Source organism: Zeugodacus cucurbitae, chromosome 2, assembly GCF_028554725.1.
Source record: "Zeugodacus cucurbitae isolate PBARC_wt_2022May chromosome 2, idZeuCucr1.2, whole genome shotgun sequence".
Lineage (NCBI taxonomy): Eukaryota > Metazoa > Arthropoda > Insecta > Diptera > Tephritidae > Zeugodacus > Zeugodacus cucurbitae.
In genome coordinates, this window is record NC_071667.1 from 67575252 (window position 1) to 67595986 (window position 20735).

The 20735-nt window shown below is 30.6% G+C and overlaps 1 protein-coding gene across 1 annotated transcript; it reads left to right on the plus strand.

Moving 5' to 3' along the window:
- Positions 1 to 1076: 1076 nt before the first annotated feature.
- Positions 1077 to 18481, plus strand: LOC105216347 (uncharacterized). The gene is made up of 6 exons (XM_054225473.1): positions 1077 to 1488; positions 6876 to 7230; positions 8437 to 8753; positions 16127 to 16430; positions 16520 to 16847; positions 17199 to 18481. The coding sequence occupies exons 1-6, from the start codon at positions 1251 to 1253 to the stop codon at positions 18423 to 18425; spliced, it is 2769 nt and encodes a 922-aa protein (XP_054081448.1). The 5' UTR covers positions 1077 to 1250; the 3' UTR covers positions 18426 to 18481.
- The last annotated feature ends 2254 nt before the right edge of the window (positions 18482 to 20735 follow it).

A 20735-nucleotide genomic window follows, 5' to 3' on the forward strand; every position in this document is an offset into this window, starting at 1 on the left:
TTTAAAATTAAAAAAATTTTTTAGATTTAATTGAAAAAAATAATAATAATTTGAAAAAAAAAATTTAATTAAAAACAAATTGATTTAATTGAAAAAAAAAATAATAATAATTTGAATAACCAATTTCGATTTAAATGAAAAAAAAAATGTTTTTGATGTAAATGAAATTAAAAATAATAGTGTAAAAGAAAAAATTAATTTAGATTTAATTCGATATTTAAAATACTATAAAGACAGTAAAAATAAGTTAAAAATAAAAATATAAATGAATACATATTATTTAAACAAAAAAAAAAAAAAACAATTTGAAAAATAAATAATTTTGATCTAAAATAATATTAATTTTGATTTAAGTGAAAAAAAAATAAATTTGAAAAAAAAAATAATTATTTCTATTTAAATGAAAGGAATTTGCAAAAAAATTAACAACTTTGATGAAATGAAAAAAATAATAATAATGATTTCGATTTAAATGAAAAAAAATTTGACTTATATGAAAAATAATCTAAAACTAATTTATAATTTCGATTTAAATTAAAAATATAATAATAATTTAAAATTAAAAAAATAGTTTATATTTAATTGAAAAAAAAATTGAAAAAAATTAAAAAAAATAATAATTTGAAAAAAATAATAATATTTTGATTTAAATACAAGAAATATTTTTGATGTAAATGAAATAAAAAATTATAATTTAAAATAAAAAATAATAATTTAGATTGAATTGAATAAAATATAATAATTTGAATAAGCAATTTCGAAAAAAATAATTTGAAAAAAAAATTAAAAATAATTCCATTGAAATTTTGAAAATTCTCGACTGCTCATTACATAAAGCCAAATTCTGAAAAAGGATATTTACAATACTATAAAATTAATAAAAAATGTGGGTATTTTAATCGAAAATGACACACTGTAAAAAAGCAGATAAAAATATATTTCGCATTTTTTTGTTTATAATGAAAGGAAAACGTATAGCCTATGTACATATGTATGTATGTATGTATTTATATTATTATATGTACAATGTATGCGTGTGTCCGTGCGCGTCGCTTGTTCCGCAATAGAGTGTGTGCGCGATAGAATACGAGTCCATACATAGCATATAATTCGATATTAGCAAGTGGGTTCAGTTATTATTGTGCATTCAGTTATAGAAGTAAGCTCGCGACATACATATGTATGTAGTAACTTCTATCGAACGTAGGAAGTAGAAGTAACAAGTGATTACGCGTAATTCAATCAAACAAATGACGATTGTAAAATACAGTTTACTAAATAAACAAGACAACGATGATGAAAATGTGTATGAATGTCAAAATCAAGGTGTATTGCAAAAATGTTTAGCGCTTGTGAAACATAAACAGTTTGCTGGATTTTTTGCATTTTGTATGTTAATTACAACATTACAGCTGCTGCACATGCGCTTGTACTATGATGCAGCGGAACGTTTAAACGAAACCACAATTCAAATTGATGTGGCGGAAAGTAAGATTTGATTTTTGTTTTAGATTTGTTTTTTTTTTGTTTTAATAATAGCGTGTTTTGTATTTAAAAAGTTATTTTCAAAAATATTTATTTTGATTAGTTTATGAATGCTTCTCGCGTTAAATATAATAAGAACAAAATATAATATGGTTACCAAGTGGTATGCGCAATAACTTTGAAGTGAACGGAATTTGTTTAAGTTTGAGTTCAGCAAAGTACAAGAAAACAAAAAAAAATCATATACGTGTTCATATGTATGCGTAGATATGTATGTGTATAAATGCATGTGAATTATCGCGACAATTTTTTGGTTTTGTTGCTAAGCACTTAAGATAAATAATATTAAAAATAATTACAGTGCCTTTCGTGTATTTCAAGTTAAAAATCATTGACGGTTATCGGTGGTTCCAATGCAAAACCTAATTTAAGGCATATAATCATGAACAAATACTTTCAAGCTGAGACAAAGGAATTTTACGCTTGACTCGAGTAACAAAAACAAAGAAAAAAAACAAACAACAAGAAAACAGGAAATATAATTTCAAAAATTTAATCTAAATTATATGAGTGTGAAGAAATTACTTTAAGTTGCTTAAACTAATTGGGAAATACTGTGCAGCAAAAAAGTGTGTGTGTGTGTATGTGAGGCTTAAAGTGCTGAACACAAAGACGACGACACGACACGACGTAGCGACGGCTAATCACAAATGTCGCTTTGAAGCCAGCGTCTTGTACATTTTGAAGACGGCAACGACATATCAAACAGCAATTTCATTGTTGCCGTACTAACATCTTTCACTTCAATAAAATGTACATATTTAGTTTAAAGTGAAATTATTTACGCAAAAAATGTAAAAATGGTCGATTTATTTATTTTAAATAATCGATTCTTATTATAAATGATATATCAAAGCTATTTTAAGTATCTACTGGCAAAATAACGTCATACTTGTGAGAACTTTGAATAATTTTACATTTCACATGTTAGTGGCAGCTCTACAGCGGCCATTGTCGTCGGCAAAATTAGAAACATTTCTAATTTGGCGACAACGACAACTACAAGTCTGTTGTCGCGTAGTCGTGCTGTTGTCAAAAAATCTGTGCCCATAAGAACGCGTGTATTTTAATATTTGACAGATGTCGCTCGTCGCTTGTCGTCTTTTATGTGTTCAGCACATAAAGCTCACCAAGTCACCTACCAGTATCGATAAGGTTTAATACTGTAGATTTTCTTAATTCATCAATTACAGAAAAAGTTGATAACGTGGTGGATCTGTGATATGTTCTGTGGTCACTTGCTCGGGTTGCAAGAATTAAAGATATTTGAAATTTTTCGTCATTAATCGAATTCTGTGTTGGTATCAAAGTGACTTTACCACAAAGTGACACGCCTACCTAGTTTCATTAAGATATACAGTGGAACTTCCATAACTCGAATCACTATCCCCAAAAAACTTCTAAGTAGTGAAACTTCCGAGTTACGGAAGGTAATTTGTATGAAATTTGACTTCTATTACCAATTCAAGACATCGAGTTATAGACGTTCGAGTTATGGAAGTTCTACTGTATATTAAAATGGAGGTTGAAGGTAGATAGTAACACGTTTTAGGCAGTTTTTATGTCTCATCACATATGTATAACCACACATTTTTGTGCGATTTTTCAAATTTTTTCAAAGGATTTTGTTTGAAATACTTAAGGGGTTATGGGTAGGGATGCAAACGATGTATCGATGTTTTTGAAAGATCGATGTTTTCGTCAAAAAGCATCGATATTAGCCATCGATGTCTCGAATCTAAAAACATCGATGCATCGATGTCACTTTCAACGATGTTTTATGTCGATGTTTTATATAAAAATTTGACTTCACACACCTTTTTCGGGTATTAACTCGAAACCCTCTATTGCATACGCTTTATTACATTGGAATTCGATTTTTGTAAAATACGGAGAATTCGTTAAGGGAATGTGCGCTTGGACAATACTGTGATTTATTTATACAATTTAATTGTGGCGTAGGCTACTGCGTTAGATCAGAGATTCAAATTACTGCATTTTAAAGATAAAAAATCAAAGAATCGCGCTGATACAACGGAATCTTCGGATGAGTGTGAAACAGAATACTCGTTTGATATTTGGAACCAGATTAAACATTTGGTCCACCAAAAGATGAAATGTAAGCTGTAAAATTTATCTACACTTACAGGGACGGAAGGTTGAAGAGAAATTGTATCTCGGCTGTTACCCCTACCACTCAGAAGCCACTAGAGGGTTGGGTTGACATGAATACTGTGTTTCCGGAGTTGTATAGATAGGCTTATTAATATTTACGCATTGTGGCCACTTGCCGAGTAAACGACCGGCCACTATCACGCAGAAGTAAAATCGAAAAGAAACGACAGTGAAAAAACTTTCCATGTTGTTGTTTTGAAATTCTGTTATTTATTGAGAAAAAACTTTAACAGACATATAATGCTAAGTGAAATAAAAGGTATCAACTTAAGACGTACTACAATTCATTTATTTATACTTCCGCTTCTGTATCCCTTAGTTTTTCACACTAAATTTAAAATAAGATAAAAAAGTTAAAAAATACATCGATGTTTCGATGTATCGATGTTTTAATGGCCGATATTTTTGATTTCGATGGGTTTTGAAGAAACATCGATACATCGAACCATCGATGTTTCATTTCACGATGTTAGCATCCCTAGCTATGGGGTTATACCAGTGTAACCCATGAAGAATAAGGCGATTTTCGTAATTGGCTTTTTAAGGAAAATGCTCGATCGAATGTTTCGAAGTTTTTTTTAGACATAATAAGATATATTTTCAGATATATTTTAAGAGTTTTTTTAAACAAAAATATTGAAAAATAACGGAGTTATGTGTTGTCTTCGGAGGTGCTAAAAAAGTTCCCCACTGCTGACATGATTCCGGCCGAGTGAGTAGCTGAAACAAAAAAAATCAAAAAGGTTATTAAAGTTGAAGGTATTTTCTATACAATGACCTATAATTTTTGAAAAAAAAATAACAAAAATTAACAAAATGACGTAGTTCTGAAAAATAATGTCGTTTTGACGGTAAAAAAATTGTGTTTTTTTATGGCAAATTGACAATTTTCAAAAATCAAAAAGATCGTTGGTCAGTTTCAATATGAGGTCGAACGGTCAATTTCTCGTTGAGTTATGATGTCCGCCATTTTTAAAAATGTCACACTAGTATAGCCCCTTAAACATTTTATGAGATTTTTGCGCAAATATTATTAGAAAACGCATATTTTAACCTTGGATTTTTTCTGTGGACAAAATTGAATTGATTCAATTCAAATAATGATATGCCTTGATGATCACCAATAGAAAAAAAACTTCAAGTGTTATTAAATAGCAGTCGTTTAATCACACCTATTGCTCTCTTATTAGAAATACATGATATATTTACGTATTGTCGTGTAGATGGAGGAGGATATGTCAAAAAACCAAAATATGTACATACATACATATATAGTGATACAATTAACAGTGATAACGACTTTTAGTGGACCTTATGCGCAAAATTAATCAACCAAAAATCACTATCAAATGTTTATAAGTACTTTGCTAAGAAAAAAAAAACTCAAAAATATGTACATATGTATGTATATGTACCTGTGGTTATTAATTATTGTGGTTTCAATAAATTAATTATACATAATTTGTAGAGTAAATTTGATTTTAACAGCTGTTAGAGATAAGTCATTTTCGGCCCTGAAGTTATTGTACGTAACTGACGTGAAGCGTGGGCTTATCTATTAGTTCATTTCTATTTGCCCAATAAACCAATTGTATCAAGTGGTTAATAAGTGGGAAAAAGTCATAAGGAATAATAAAATCATTTCCAAGAATACTTCGTAGAAAACTGACAGCAGTTCGTGGATCGGTGCTGTCGGAAGCGATAACTGATTATAGTGTTTTTCAAGTTTTTCAAGTGATTTTTGTGTTACAACTAATCACATACTTCCCAATAAGCCTCATTCTTAAGGGCCTATACTAGTTTGACATTTCCAAAAAATCGATTTTTTTATTTTTTACTTATTCGTTAGTTTACACTTTCAAAAATATCCTGTGAAATCGGCAAGGTCGTATCTTGAATAGTTTTTGAAAGGAACCGTTCTCAAGAGCGATCGCCCGCACATAATATAAGCCGCTATAGTCGAGACTGCGTTTTTCTGGAAAAGACATTTTTCAAATCGATCCACTTCTTGAAATCAAATTGAAACTGACAATTCTGGAATATGTTTACTATACAATGACTTACGATCTTTTGGATTGGTTGAAAATTGTGAATTTGGCTTTAAAAAACGGTACTTTTTTCAGAACTACGTCATTTGTTAATTTTTATTATTTTTCAAAAATTATAGGTCATTGTATAGGAAATACCGTCAACTTTAATAACCTTTTTGATTTTTTTGTTTTATTCGGCCGGAATCATGTCAGCAGTTGGGGAACTTTTTTTAGCACCTCCGAAGAAAGAAGATTTGTGAAGAATAATCTTAAAAGATATCCGAAAATATACCTTATTATGTCTAAAAAACTACGAAAAATTCCATCGAGTACTTTCTTAAAAAAAAAAATTCACGGAAATCGCCTAATTTTTCATTGGTTACACTGGTATAGCCCCTTTATAGTAAAGATATCCTTGAGGACTGCGTAGAAGTCGTTGAAAGAGGATACAGTGGATACGGAAGCAATTCGAAGTTTAATTCATAAAATATTGTAATGGCTTTCATTGTAAGCTCTTTAACCACCGAGGTTTTCATCAATATCAGCCTATTTTGGACATCCATAGGATTAATTTTTTTCAATAAAACGTCAATTGTCCGTGAGAGCAAACACAATTTAATTTCACTTTCAATATTGGCGCAAATATATCTACAGAACTTAAGTTATATTTCACTCATATAGAATTGAAACACTTTCAATTTCTATGTAACGTAATTCCAAGTGTCTATGCTAACGTAAAACAAGAGATAACTTTAACATTACTGGGTATGTGCGATAACATGTTGTTAATTATGAAGAACATCAATTTATAATTAAAACTTTTTCCACACTAACATCAAATTTATGTTAAAAATAGGTCATTACAATACTTCGGTATGTTATCTAAGTTTCGATAAATCTATTCGTGGTTGCGAGCTTACTATAAGTAAAAGGTACATTTTGTTTGTGTTATCTTATTTACAAACTGCTTAAGGCATAATTGGAAATCTTATGTATCAAATTTGTTCCAAAAGAAGTCAAATTCAATAAAATTATTACCGTCTATATATTATATGACTTTAGCTTCTATTAGTCCATAGTATGTTTTACATAATTTAAGTCTAATTTCACACTTTATTTTCGCAGATAATATAACGATTACAGAATCTACACTAAATGTCACAAATCATAGCGAAAAACGACCAAAAGACAAATACTTCATCTATACGTCACAATGTCGCATGCCGTATGTGGATCCTTTTGGGGAAGATGTTCTAAAAATATTTAATCCACAAAAGTACAAGTACACCAATTGTACAAAGGATGAAGCTTTCATTACAAGCAATTACCATCTAAATGTACGACAATACTTTCTACATATAGAGATGGAGGCAATAGAGCGGGCGGTGAAGCCGTTAAATGCCAGCGCAACGAATGTTCATTGTTGTTATCGACAAATTGTGCGAAGTGGAAGTGGTGGATCGGCTGATACAAAGTATAAGTGAGTGATGCATGTAGGCAATGGTAATTTTTTATTACTTGTGTATAAATCGAAATAAAAATCGAATAATTTAGTTTTGAAAATTCATAAATATAAATATAAATTCTAAATTCTAAATTCTTAAGTTCTAAATTCTAAATTCTTAAGTTCTAAATTCTAAATTTTTAAGTTCTAAATTCTAAATTCTAAATTCCAAATTCTAAATTCTAAATTCTTAAGTTCTAAATTCTAAATTCTAAATTATTAAGTTCTAAATTCTAAATTCTTAAGTTCTAAATTCTAAATTCCAAATTCTAAATTCTAAATTCCCAATTCTACATTCTAAATTCTAAATTCTAAATTCTAAATTCCAAATTCTAAATTCTAAATTCTAAATTCTAAACTCCAAATTCAAAATTATAAATTCAAAATTCTAAATTCTTCATCCTAATTTCTAAAGTAAAAATTCTAAATACCAAAATCTAAATACTAAATTTTAAATTTTTAAGTTCTAAATTCTAAATTCCAAATTCCAAATTCTAAATTCTAAATTTGTCATCCTAATTTCTAAAGTAAAAATCCTCAATTCCAAATTCTAAATACTAAATTCTAAATTTTTAAGTTCTAAATTCTAAATTCTAAATTCCAAATTCTAAATTCTAAATTCTAAATTCTAAATTCTAAATTTTAAATTCTAAATTCTAAATTCTAAATTCTAAATTCTAAATTCTAAATTCTAAATTCTAAATTCTAAATTCCAAATTCTAAATTCTAAATTCTCAATTCTAAATTCTAAATTCTAAATTCCACATTCTAAATACTAAATTCTAAATTTTTAAGTTCTAAATTCTAAATTCCAAATTCCAAATTCTAAATTCTAAACTTGTCATCCTAATTTCTAAAGTAAAAATTCTCAATTCTAAATTCTAAATTCCAAATTCTAAATTCTAAATTCTCAATTCTAAATTCTAAATTCTAAATTCTAAATTCCACATTCTAAATACTAAATTCTAAATTTTTAAGTTCTAAATTCTAAATTCTAAATTCTAAATTCCAAATTTCAAATTCTAAATTCTAAATTCTTCATCCTAATTTCTAAAGTAAAAACTCTAAATTCCAAATTCCAAATTCTAAATTCTTCATCCTAATTTCTAAAGTAAAAATTGTAAATTCTAAATTCTTAAGTTCTAATTCTTAAAAATACCAACAACCACATTACCTTTACAGACTCTTAAACTGTGTTATATTTCATCAGGACTTTTTGGTACCGTCACATATAGAGTATATAATTACTGAGTGTTACTTAGATCACAATGAGAAAAAACCACTACAGAAGGATGCCTTTTCATTTATACAAGCTAAGAAGGAAGAAATCAGCGCCGAAAATGCTACCGAATCACAAGTATTGGGCATAAGGAAACCAAGCGTTTTGCTCATCGGTATTGATGCTGTTTCGCGTATTAACCTTCGACGTACAATGCCGCAGACTTTCAAGTATCTGCAAGTAAATGAGTGGGCCGAATTACTGGGTTACAACAAAGTAAGTAAGTATTTGTAATTTTCTCAGACTTATAAATGTTTTTCCCCTATAAACAAAGTCATAAAAAAGCGGTGCTCTTTCACACATACATATAATATATATACAATAGTTGTCATGTTTGCTCAACCTGGTAACTATTTTCTATTATTGATTATGTTTAATATTTGTTTATTTTGACTCGTGAAAATAATCGATAATTCATTTTTTATCAATTTCTCTTATCATTTTGCACATAGTAAAATTGATTGTTGAATTAAAAATTCCGTGTAAGACCATAGAAATATCAATATAGATATCGGATTAAGCATGTATATAAATTATAAACAGACGAGGCGAATTGATTCACGTTATCTATCTATTATAACCGGTTATAGTTCTTGCTACACAAACTGCTGGACGCTATAGATAGGTCAGTTTTTCAAATTGTATTATGGGACAAGGTCGCACACATTGAAAGTACACAGGAATACAAGTATATGAGGTAACCCTACTGAAAGTAACTAAGCCAGAAAGGCCTCATAGAGTACCCACAGTAAATTTATTATGGTTTTATAAGATTAAACCATCACATATTTCATTGCCATGGATGTGGGGAACCATTTCCAAATCGGAGTGGGATTATCTTTCCCTGCTCTAGTATCACACTTAGCATTTTTGTAGTAGGGCGTGTTCTTTTGATCCATAACGTTGGCACTTATTTAATGAAATGCTTTATTTATGTTGTTTATTTGTTTGTATTTCTTAGATCGGTGATAATACCTTTCCGAACCTGATGGCACTATTGACATCATATAACCAAAGCAAGGCTTACGAAATATGTCAACCGACTAAAGTAGGTGGTCTTAACAAGCCAATTTGTAATTTTATTTGGAATGATTTTAGGCGATTCGGTTATAAAACCGCATATGCAGAGGATACCAGTTCAATGAGTACCTTCAATTATATCAAAAAAGGATTTGAACAGCCACCGACCGATTATTATCTACGCCCCATGGCAATGGCCATTGAAAAGGAGCTGAAAGTGACCAAAGAGGCGCGACTGCCTTACTGTGTTGGTCGCAAGCATTATGGCGAATACATTTATGATTATGCATTACAATTTGCGAATGCCTACCCCGAAGAACCGCTGTTCGGTTTATTCTGGACAAATTCCTTTAGTCATAATGCCTTTGATATCGAGGCAAAAATGGATGCGAGAATATTGGAATATCTAAAGAAATTGAAAACAGATGGCATACTTGAGCGTTCGATTGTGATATTTCTAGCTGATCATGGCATGCGTTGGGGTCCACTGCTGAATTTGAAATCTGGTTTCTTAGAAGAGCGATTACCAATGATTTTCATATCATTGCCACTGTGGTACAAACAACAACATCCCGATTTTGTAAGAATTCTGGAAATAAATCAAAAACGTTTAACGACACCCTATGATATTTACGCGACCATGAAACATATACTTGAGGTGACACAGCCAGAAAAGCAATTTCCCATACGTAATGGCACAATGCATGGCATAAGTATATTTCAAGAAATTCCTGAAAATCGTACATGCAAGGATGCTGGCATACCAGAGCATTGGTGTACCTGTATACCATATGAAGTTGTACCAACAAGCGATGCCGTTGCAAAGAATGTAACTGAACTGGTATTAAATGAAATCAATCAATATTTGGTTAATAAAAATATTAGTGATAAATGTGCCGAATTGAAATTAACAAAAATCGACAGAGCTGAAATCAAAATGTTCAAAGTACCGAATGAGTCCACATATCGCTTAGAATTCGAAGCGAATCCGGAGAAAGCGAAATTTCAAGCAACAGTAGTTTTAAATGTAACAACAAATACAATCAAAACTAATGTGGAAGAGATATCACGTCTGGATTCTTATGCAAAAACGTCAAACTGCATTGACTTGAAAGAGGAGAAGAAATATTGCCTTTGTAAGAAATAACGCTACCGTTTACGATTACGCCAAGGGATGGCGACGCACCGATAAACTTGTAAATAGAAATCCTAAAATCTTAGAAGCTTATAGTAATTACTAAGTACTTATTTTATTGAATCTTTTCTTCTTATATTTATTTTTGAGAAAATATATATTTTGTAATACAGTCAATTGTTTTATTTATGATTTCGTTGTGGCGTTTGCAATATTGGTAATGATATATTAAAATATCCCGCTGATATTTTTTACCAAAATCGTGCATTTATACTGTTAAAGCTCCACTTAGTGTCATTAAAAAACATAGCAAACATATTTAAGTACTTCTGCGCCCAAAAATATGCAATGCCAGTACTTAGAAATATAAAATATTTTTTTTTCTACCAGAATAAGTAAATATTTATTTATGTACGATAGAGTTTAATAAACTCTTTATGACTGCATATAAATAGTACACCTTTTTTCTCAACAAACAGAATAGAATAAAATTGAATTAATTTTTTTAGCAAATGTTATAGTATTTGTGTTAAATATTTACTGCCCTAGCGTGAGTATTGGTTAAATTAAATCTTTAAATAAAATATTTACACTTTATATTTGATAAACAATATGAAGGATTGTTCTTGTTATGGCAACAGATTTCCAATTATGTTGATTTTGTTTCAGTTACTTAAACCCGACTGTCTGTGGACTATGTAAAGTATAAGTAAGAGACGAAACTTATGTTGTTATTGCATAACGGATTTCAGTAATTTTGCGTACGAAACCCATTTATAAAGGGGTTTTTCAAAAGGGACGCTATAAAAGTAGGCTGATAGGGACAGCAAGCGACGCCATATTCTTTCCCACTCTTTTGACATTTATCTTCATTAAGGAAGGGAAGGTCATTTCATCATGGAAAGATATATGGTCCAACAACGAGCCGAAATTCGGAGTCAGTGCCTCAACTTTAAGAGTGAATTTTCATCGAAAAATCATCTTCAGCGATGAGGCTTATTTTTGCCTGAATGGCTTCGTCAATAAGCAAAAAATACGTTATTGATCAGGCAATAATCCACACGTCCTTCATGAGTCACCTTTGCATCCCGAAAAAAATACGGTTTGGTTAATGGGCCGGCGGCGTCATTGGGCCATCCGTGGCTTCTTCCGTGATGATCAAGACCAGCACGTTACTATGAATGGGAATCGCTACCGCTCAATGATAACCGAATATTTTTGGCCCGAATTGGATGATAGGACTTGGACAATATGTGGTTCCAACAGGGCAGGACAGGCGCCTCAAGCCACATTATTTGACGCCGTTAGACTCTTTTCTGTGAGGCTACGTCAAGTTTATGGTCTATACCAACAAGCCAGCGACGATTGATGAACTTCGTACGAATATCGAATGTGAAATTGCAGCAGTATTTGCCGATTTATGCTTTAAAACCGTAGAAAATTGTGTTCAGCGTCTGGACTTCTGAAAGCGTGCCCGTGGTGACCATGCAAAAGAAAACGAGTTTCAATACATAATGGGATCGAATGTACTTTCACAGGAATAAAGAATTTCATTGACATCCCAAATCGTTTTTGTTTTATCTTAAAAAAAAGCTCACTTCATTCTTTACAAATTGTAAAGTTTAGATGTTAGACTACTATAGATATAAAAGGATAGAAAAAAGGATAAAACAAGATAGGAAAAGGATAGGAAATTTTATTTAGGAGGATCTTATTTCGTATCATGCTTTATGTAAGAAACAGACGTGGTTGTGATGCAAATATAATATATCTATTGCAGTGTTAAGACGCTATATAATAAGGGAACAAGAAGTTTGGAGTCAGTGGAGTGATTGTGAATGATTCTTCTCAATATAGTTTGCCAACGATAGTTTGTAACACCTTAAACTACGTCTTTCAGTCCCAACGAAAATTTAAGATAATTTGAGTTGTGACGAAGCACAGGTGAAATGGACTCTGAGCTGTTGCGATATTGGAGATAAAGTGCTATAACTCAGATACCAATTTGTTACAGAGGATTACAGTAGCTTGGTTGAAGCATGGTCATTTGGCATTTCATGAAATCGAAGTATAAATATTATATTATGTAGTGATTTCGGTTAGTTAACTTAATGAAGAATAAAATGACTGATATAGTAATGATATTAAGGGGCTATGGGAGTTTCAATATTTATTTTTTTTTGTCTTATTAACGAGTACAATATGTTTAAAATATTCCCCAAAAATCCAAAAAAAAATCAAATCATTCCGAGTAAAATTCTAATTGATATACCCTTTGGAAGTTCCGCCCATCAGCCTACGCCAGTTTCTATTTAAAACTTTAAATGCGTTTATCTTAAAACTCAAATTTTTAAAAAGTAAGACAAGTTATGAAGCGAATTTGTTAAAATTTCGCACTTTGGAATTCTTTGAAATAATATTATCTAGGTAATGAACGAAGGATTTTTTTAATTTTTATTACACCTTTTTTCGAGCCAATGTGTGGCGAAAATTTACTAAAAAAGTGAGTTTTTTCGTTGAAATGCTGTAAAAAATTCAAATTTTAATATTTTAATTTATCCCTGTACTATTGAAATATTTTTCGTTTATTGATTTTGGACAAACCAATCATGAAATATGCTGTCTACGGCAAGAGCTGTTTTTTGAATACGTCAAGGGAGCTGAGTTACTAACACCTGCATTTTCCGAATTTTTTAATAAAAATTTCACAAAAAACTATTTAAATATGTCTCTTTGGCATGCTGAATTGTTGAAATGAAATATATTTATTTATTTAAAAAGCAATTCAATCTTCAAAATATATGATATTTAGTCTCAATGTTTAGTAAATAAAATAAACACGTTTCCAACCAAGATTAAACACAACCATTGACGACATACGTACATATGTGTGCAAGAATCCAAAAATAAATAGTAATTAAAAAAATGAAAATGTGTCCAAAATAAACTAAAAAAAATAAATAAATAAATATTTATAACATACTTATATTAACAGATGTATAAATATGGAATATGAAGTGAACAGTTGCGTCTCGAAATATTCGACTATATTTAACAAATTGCTTACATATATTCTGTATGTATATGTGTTAAGGAGGTTGTACTGTATCCGCAAAACATATGTACATATGTAAATTTAACAATTTTATTCAAATACTCGTACATATGTATATTCGCCATTTATAGCATTTTCTACACATTTCCACGATTATAAAAAATCTACATCACATTAATGAGTTATCAGTAATAAAACAGAGCTCGACACGTCAAAACATAAGCTCAATAAAGCATTAGCTAAGCCTGTGCTGGAAGTAACGTATTATAAAATAGTAGTGATGAAAGTTATAACAATTAAAATGCCCAACTTAATAACATGCGGTGCATCACATGATAATAAGAAATGGCGAAATTTGGAGGAGCAAAATATGATCATATATAGTAATATAAAATCCATAACCAGATTTAAACAATTCACAAAGTTAACGGTGTTGTGTATGTTAATTTTAACATTATATCTGATGTATCAGCCAATCTACTATGCAAAGAATGTGAAAAATGCCTTTTGTAGAGTGCAAGAAAGTGCTAAATACAGTAAGTGAGATGTGCTTTTTATATTTATTTTATTTAGAAATTCCATTAAATTATTCGCGCTAATGTACCGGCATTTTTTATGTGTTCAAAGTGGCTTTAATTCAATTTATTAATTTTAATTTTATTTGTTAATAATAGTTTAATTTACACTTTATTGTATTGCATTAATTTGAGTTACTGTTAAAGCTGTTACGAATTTTACTCACTTTGCTTATATTCCTTCTATACAAGTTTCAAATAAAATTATCCCAACGTTCAGTTATTTATTTCAAAATAGTTTAAGCAAAGTGTACGCTTCGTAATTAACAGAGTAGCGAGACACTATTGTATAAATAGACGATATTAATGTAGCCAACAGTGGCGCTAACACAGTCTGCTGTTGAAACAGTAGAATGTTACTCATACGCCATGGTGCAACAATTTTTAACTTTGAATATTAAAAGTGACTTTGGAAAGTGTTAAATGCTGGCTTTTGTTTGAATTAATTTTTATATAATTAAAAAATAATAATAAAATAAGAGGTTATTTTTTTCATAAAAGCAGCTTTTAGTGAAGTCAATTACGAAATTGTTAAAATTTTTTTTACAATAATTTTAAAGTGTTAGATATTTTTTTTTTCGGAACGATTATATTCTTGAAATAAGAACATAAATAATAATCCAAATCAAATTTATTGAGTATCTATGCACTGAAAAATTCAGACAAATTAGAAAATTAGTTATATTTATATACGAGTATAACGTAATTTAGTTAATAAATTCATATAAAATCGTAGTCAAATAACCTACTTATTACAAAGATATCAACAATAAATCTATTAAATAATATTTTAAGAATTATAAAAAAAAACAATTTTTAAGTAATTTTAAATAAATTTTTTGTCCTAATTTTGTATAATAATTAAAAATTAAAAAAAAAAAAAATAACTTTGTACTAAAGTGCGTCATATTTGAAGTCTAAAATGCACATTTTTATCTATATAACTTTATATAATAAAAATAAAAATAAAAAAATCGAACAATATTAAGTATGGTTTACTGTCATTGAGCTCCGCACACGCGGCGTTAGAATAAATATTGGCTGCTGTCAATATGTAAGAATTGTCTGTGTGAGTAACACACGTAAGCGTTGGCATTAAGAGCGACAGATGATAAAATGGCTGATGTTGCTAAGTGAATTATGTTTAAATACAAAAAAATAAATAACTAAACTTTTGACTCGCAAACTTTCCATTTGTCAATTTCAAGCTATTTATTAACAAATATAAAGAAATGGTATAATTCAATAAACTAAACGGTATGCTTTCGCACATTGTACGACCTGAACGCACTTTAGAAAATAGATCAAACTTCGTGTTATTCTTCAAATTTGTGGTGTAGTGTCATAAATGGTTTTTCCAAACACTCACAATGGTACTCTTCAAAAGCTGCATGTCTATATATAACCTAACTGTGTTTGCTCTCCTTTAAATTGAAACAGATGTTTTGAATTATTTGTTTACCGTCAATTTTTAAATATTGAAAAAAAAAATTGTTTCTTTTATTAATAGGTAATATAAATATTTTATAGCAATTATTCTAACACGCGCTTATTGTTTTACATACAATACAGACTGTACTTACGGTTGTTGCAACAGGTTTCAATAGAAATAAGTTGTCTTAAAACTTGTCAGTTTAGGATGGTATTTTTCGAAAATGTTGAAAAGTTTACGATATCCAGCTTATCCTCATCGGATATTTCTTCTATCAATTTCTATGTACATAAATACGCAAATATTACCTTTCCAATTGCCCAATTCCTAATTCGCTTCCACTTTAACAACACTTTAATTTCGCACATTTTTCCAGATCCAGCGCAATCGAAATATTACATTTACACATCACAATGTCGTGTACCGTATGTGCCTGCCTTTACCGAGGAGGCGCTCAAAGTATTTAAACCAGAAAATTATAAATTCACCAATTGCACCAACGATGAAGCCTTCATTTCAACCGTTTACCAGCTAAATGCAAAACAATACATTCTACACATGGATATGGAGGCAATAGAGCGTGCCGTTAAACCGTTAAATGCCAGCGCCACAGATGTCCGTTGTTGTTATCGGCAAATTGTTAGAGCTGGGAGTGGTAAAACCGCTGATAAAGAGGCTAAGTAAGTACATTTCTATTGACTATTTACATACATACATAACTGTAATGTACTGTATTGCGATATTAAGTGATAATTGATTACCTTTGTAGACTCTTAAATTGCACCACATTCGAGCAGGATTTTCTGGTACCCATACATATCGAATATATGGTTACTGAGTGTTATGTTGGTGGCAATGCTACAAAACCTATACAAGCGGACGCCTTCTCATTTATACAACCACTAAAGCCTTTGAACAGTTCTATAACCATTTCATATGCCAGAAGAGCTGCTAGAGCGCAACGTCTAAGGAAGCCGAGTATATTATTAGTGGGCATTGATAGTATATCACGCATCAATTTAAGACGCACAATGCCGATGACTGCTAAATATCTAGAGGGGAGCGAGGAGTGGATAGAATTTCATGGTTTGAATAAAGTAAGTGAAGATTATACGCTGAATATTTCTGTAGCAAAACTTAGCGTAGTAAGTAAAGCTTACGGTTAATTCATATTGCGAACAGCTTGACCCGACGAGCTTCGGGAACAGCAGATCAAAAAATTTGGAGCTTTCGGCGGTGCCATGACACGTGTCATTAACTAAAATGTTTCAAGTCAATCCATAAGAGTTGTTAAAAGACAACGCTCTCTCTCTGTCTATACGAAGAATGGTCTCAAATAACGTAATTGAAAAATATTGTCTATTTTTAATGTCTCTCTTTCTCTCTCTTGCAATACGCTTATTGACATATTAATGCCATATTTCTTATTTACTTATATACAAACACAGGTCGGTGATAATACATTTCCGAATTTGATGCCGCTGCTCACATCATACAATACATCAATGGCATATGAGAAATGCAAACCTTCAGTAGTTGGCGGACTTAATCAACCCATTTGCAATTTTATTTGGGATAAATTCAAAGAAGCTGGTTATATAACCGCATATTCGGAGGATGTGGTCGTTATAAATACGTACAATTATAAGAAAATTGGATTTGAGCATCCACCAACTGATTATTATATGCGCCCGATGACATTAGCAATTGAAAAGGCACTGAAAGTGCAGTCAAGTGCTGGACTACCGTATTGTGTTGGACGCCGGCATTATGGCGATTACATCTTCGATAGTGCATTACAGTACGCGAATGTGTTTACCGAAGAGCAACCCACTTTCGGACTGTTTTGGATGAACTCATTTAGTCACAATGCTTACGATACGGCAGCAACAATGGACGTTAAAGTCTTGGAGTATCTTAAGAAATTTAAGAGTGAGGGCGTATTGGAGCGTTCAATTGTGTTATTCTTTTCCGATCATGGTGTACGTTGGGGCCCATTGGTGAAGTTAACATCTGGTTTCTTAGAAGAACGTTTGCCAATGTTCTTCATATCACTACCACCGTGGTATCAAAAGCAACATCCGGATTTCATCAAAACTTTAAAAATAAATCAAAAACGTCTAACCACGCCCTATGATATTTATGCAACGCTCAAACATATACTTGAGGATGCGGATCCTGAAATACACGTACCTTATGTTAATGGCTCTACGCCGGGTCTTAGTATATTTCAAGAAATACCTGAGAATCGTACTTGCAAGGATGCGGACATCCCCGAGCATTGGTGTACCTGTGTACCATATGAAGTTGTACCAACAAGCGATGCTGTCGCAAAGAATGTAACTGCACTGGTATTAAATGAAATCAATCAATATTTGGTTAATAAGAGCATTAGTGATAAATGTGCCGAATTGAAATTAACAAAAATCGAAAGTGTTGAAATGAAAATGTTCAAAGTACCGAATGAGTCCACATATCGTATAAGCTTCGAAGCGAACCCGGAGAAAGCGAAATTTCGAGCAACAGTAGTTTTAAATATAACAACAAATACAATCAAAACCAATGTGGAAGAGATATCACGTCTGGATTCTTATGCGAATACTGCCAAGTGCATCGATTTGAAGGAAGAGCAGAAATATTGTCTTTGCAGGAATACCACAACCACAAAGACATAATGGATAAGATATTACATAGAAGACTGTATGCCATTAAGTTAGAAGTTTCATACTCATATTTTATAAGTTATTCAATAATATATTTCTAAATAAGGTTAGGATTTGAATAAGTGTTAATTTTATTAATTATGTAAATACGAAAAATATAAATATGAAATTACAAAAAAAGTAGTTATTCATTACGATACGTATAAATACACAGAAAATATATTCGCTTTTTAACAAATTTGGGAGGATAAATATACGTTTATTATAATGGTCTTATACCTCAAACACACATGAGGTAAAAATACCACGATAAAAGTATTATGGTATTGTGTTTACCACGTACATTGACACACATCGATTTGTAGTAAACTGAAATACCAGCCTTGGTTCACAGACACCAGATATTTCTAAAAAATGTAAACAATAAATATTTACAAATGTGTAGTGGAGAAAGCAATTTTTAACATTACAAAACATTACAAAAAAATGGCAAAAATTTGTATTTTTTGCACAAAAACAGAAGTAGTTGAAATGGATCTTAAAAGACCGTCAAATACGGCCATCAAAATACGGCGATACATGATCCTGGCGTTTTGAAAAAAAAAACTTGCTTTTCAGTGAAATACCACAAAAAAAGTGCTGATAACATGGTAATTCCTAATGCCTAAGACAGACATATGGTTTCCGTACTACAATGTCTACGACTATAGAAGCGCAGGAAACCATGTACCAGCATAGTTGCACACATATAATATTATACTATGTTTACATCGATCAGCTGATACAAATAAATTCAAGCAAAATATAATTATGAATAACAGGCATGAAAAGTTATCCTGAGTTAGTTATAACTTAATCTTATAATCTCATTTTCCATTATAATTTTTACTTCTCAACATATTTTTCACATAATTTATTTTTTTTTTCATTTTTTTTATTTCAATTAATTTTGAATTTAACTTATTTTCTGTATGTCAAAATCTCAGAAAACATATGATTGTGGCAAAAGAGCTTAAAGCTTTCGGTGTGTCCAATGCGATCTATTGTAGTACATTTCACAACATTACAAAATTTCAATGGTTTCTAGAACTGTATTGTAGTACCGCCATCCATTTGCTTTCAAACAAAATTCGGAAAACCGGTGATACACATGTCTGTCTCAGGTATTACTTGTTAATAACTCCGTTGATCAGAAATACATATATCATAACTTTTAGTGCTGGTATCCGTACCATAACTAATTGCACAAGTGTCAGATGTGTCTATATTAAACCGAAATAAGCCATGTTTACCATATGGTAATGTATTTTCATAAATAAGTCGAAAGCTCATAACAAAACTAAAAACTACGCTGGTTTTTCGGATTTGCCGGAAAATGTGTACAACGAATATAATAAATCGTAAAACGAACTTCATTTTCATTGCACAGGCGGTCAAAATATATAATTGTACTTTATTTCAGCAAAATCTGAAAGCAAAAAAGTTCTGGGCATTACCGGGTTAACGCTACAACAAATGGTCTCATATTTAATGTTTGCAAGTGTCTGTGTTTGTTTTTATGTGTTTTAACGTTTTAAAATTTCACTATATAGACAAATCATCAATAGTAAACAGTTACGAATACAGGTGGGCTACATTTAACAACAACAGTCACACCTGCTTAGAATTATTTGTTGAAGCTCTCCATTCAATTACATGTATTAGTACTCAAATTACCGCTATTTCTGTCCGATTACTCAGTTTTTATGCAACCATTACATTTTTTAGTGAAACTACGTTAGGTAACAATTATGGAGGTTTTACTGTATTGACAAATATGAATTTAAACGTAACATGTGAGAGCTGAGAAGGTATTAATTTGCACAAATTCATCTTTCAAATTCAGTTCTAGTAACGGGTTCGCGGCATAATTACTGTTTAGTGAAATAACTTAGTGGTGCACCGCATTTGGAAAAATGTCGTGTAAAGAATACTTAATATGTGGACATAAACATAGAATGCTGAAAGATATTGCCAATCGAAACCCATACGATATTTTAACAGGATTAAGGAAAAATATAAATGTAACAAAAATTTTGGTTTTCGGCATATTAGTCACAACTTTGCAATTATTTTATAACCAAATAACGAATAATGTGAATAGAACCTTTTTAAATAGCAATAACATAATAATGTCAAATAAAAGTGCTAATTCAAGTAAGTTACTGGTGTAACAAATAATTTTGTTTAAAATATAAACAAATTTATGTATTTCTTACGAAATGTTTCCACATACAACAATAATCGTTTTCAAAAAACAAAAAATGGTAAATGCTGCTTAAA

What these genes read in the sequence shown, in the direction of transcription:
- LOC105216347 (XM_054225473.1), top strand. Translation starts at nt 1,251, where the DNA reads ATGACGATTGTAAAATACAGTTTACTAAATAAACAAGACAACGATGAT. An exon ending in ACTGGGTTACAACAAAGTAA is followed by an intron (nt 8,754 to 16,126) that starts GTAAGTATTTGT and finishes ACATTTTTCCAG; the next exon opens with ATCCAGCGCAATCGAAATAT. An exon ending in AATTTCATGGTTTGAATAAA is followed by an intron (nt 16,848 to 17,198) that starts GTAAGTGAAGAT and finishes ATACAAACACAG; the next exon opens with GTCGGTGATAATACATTTCC.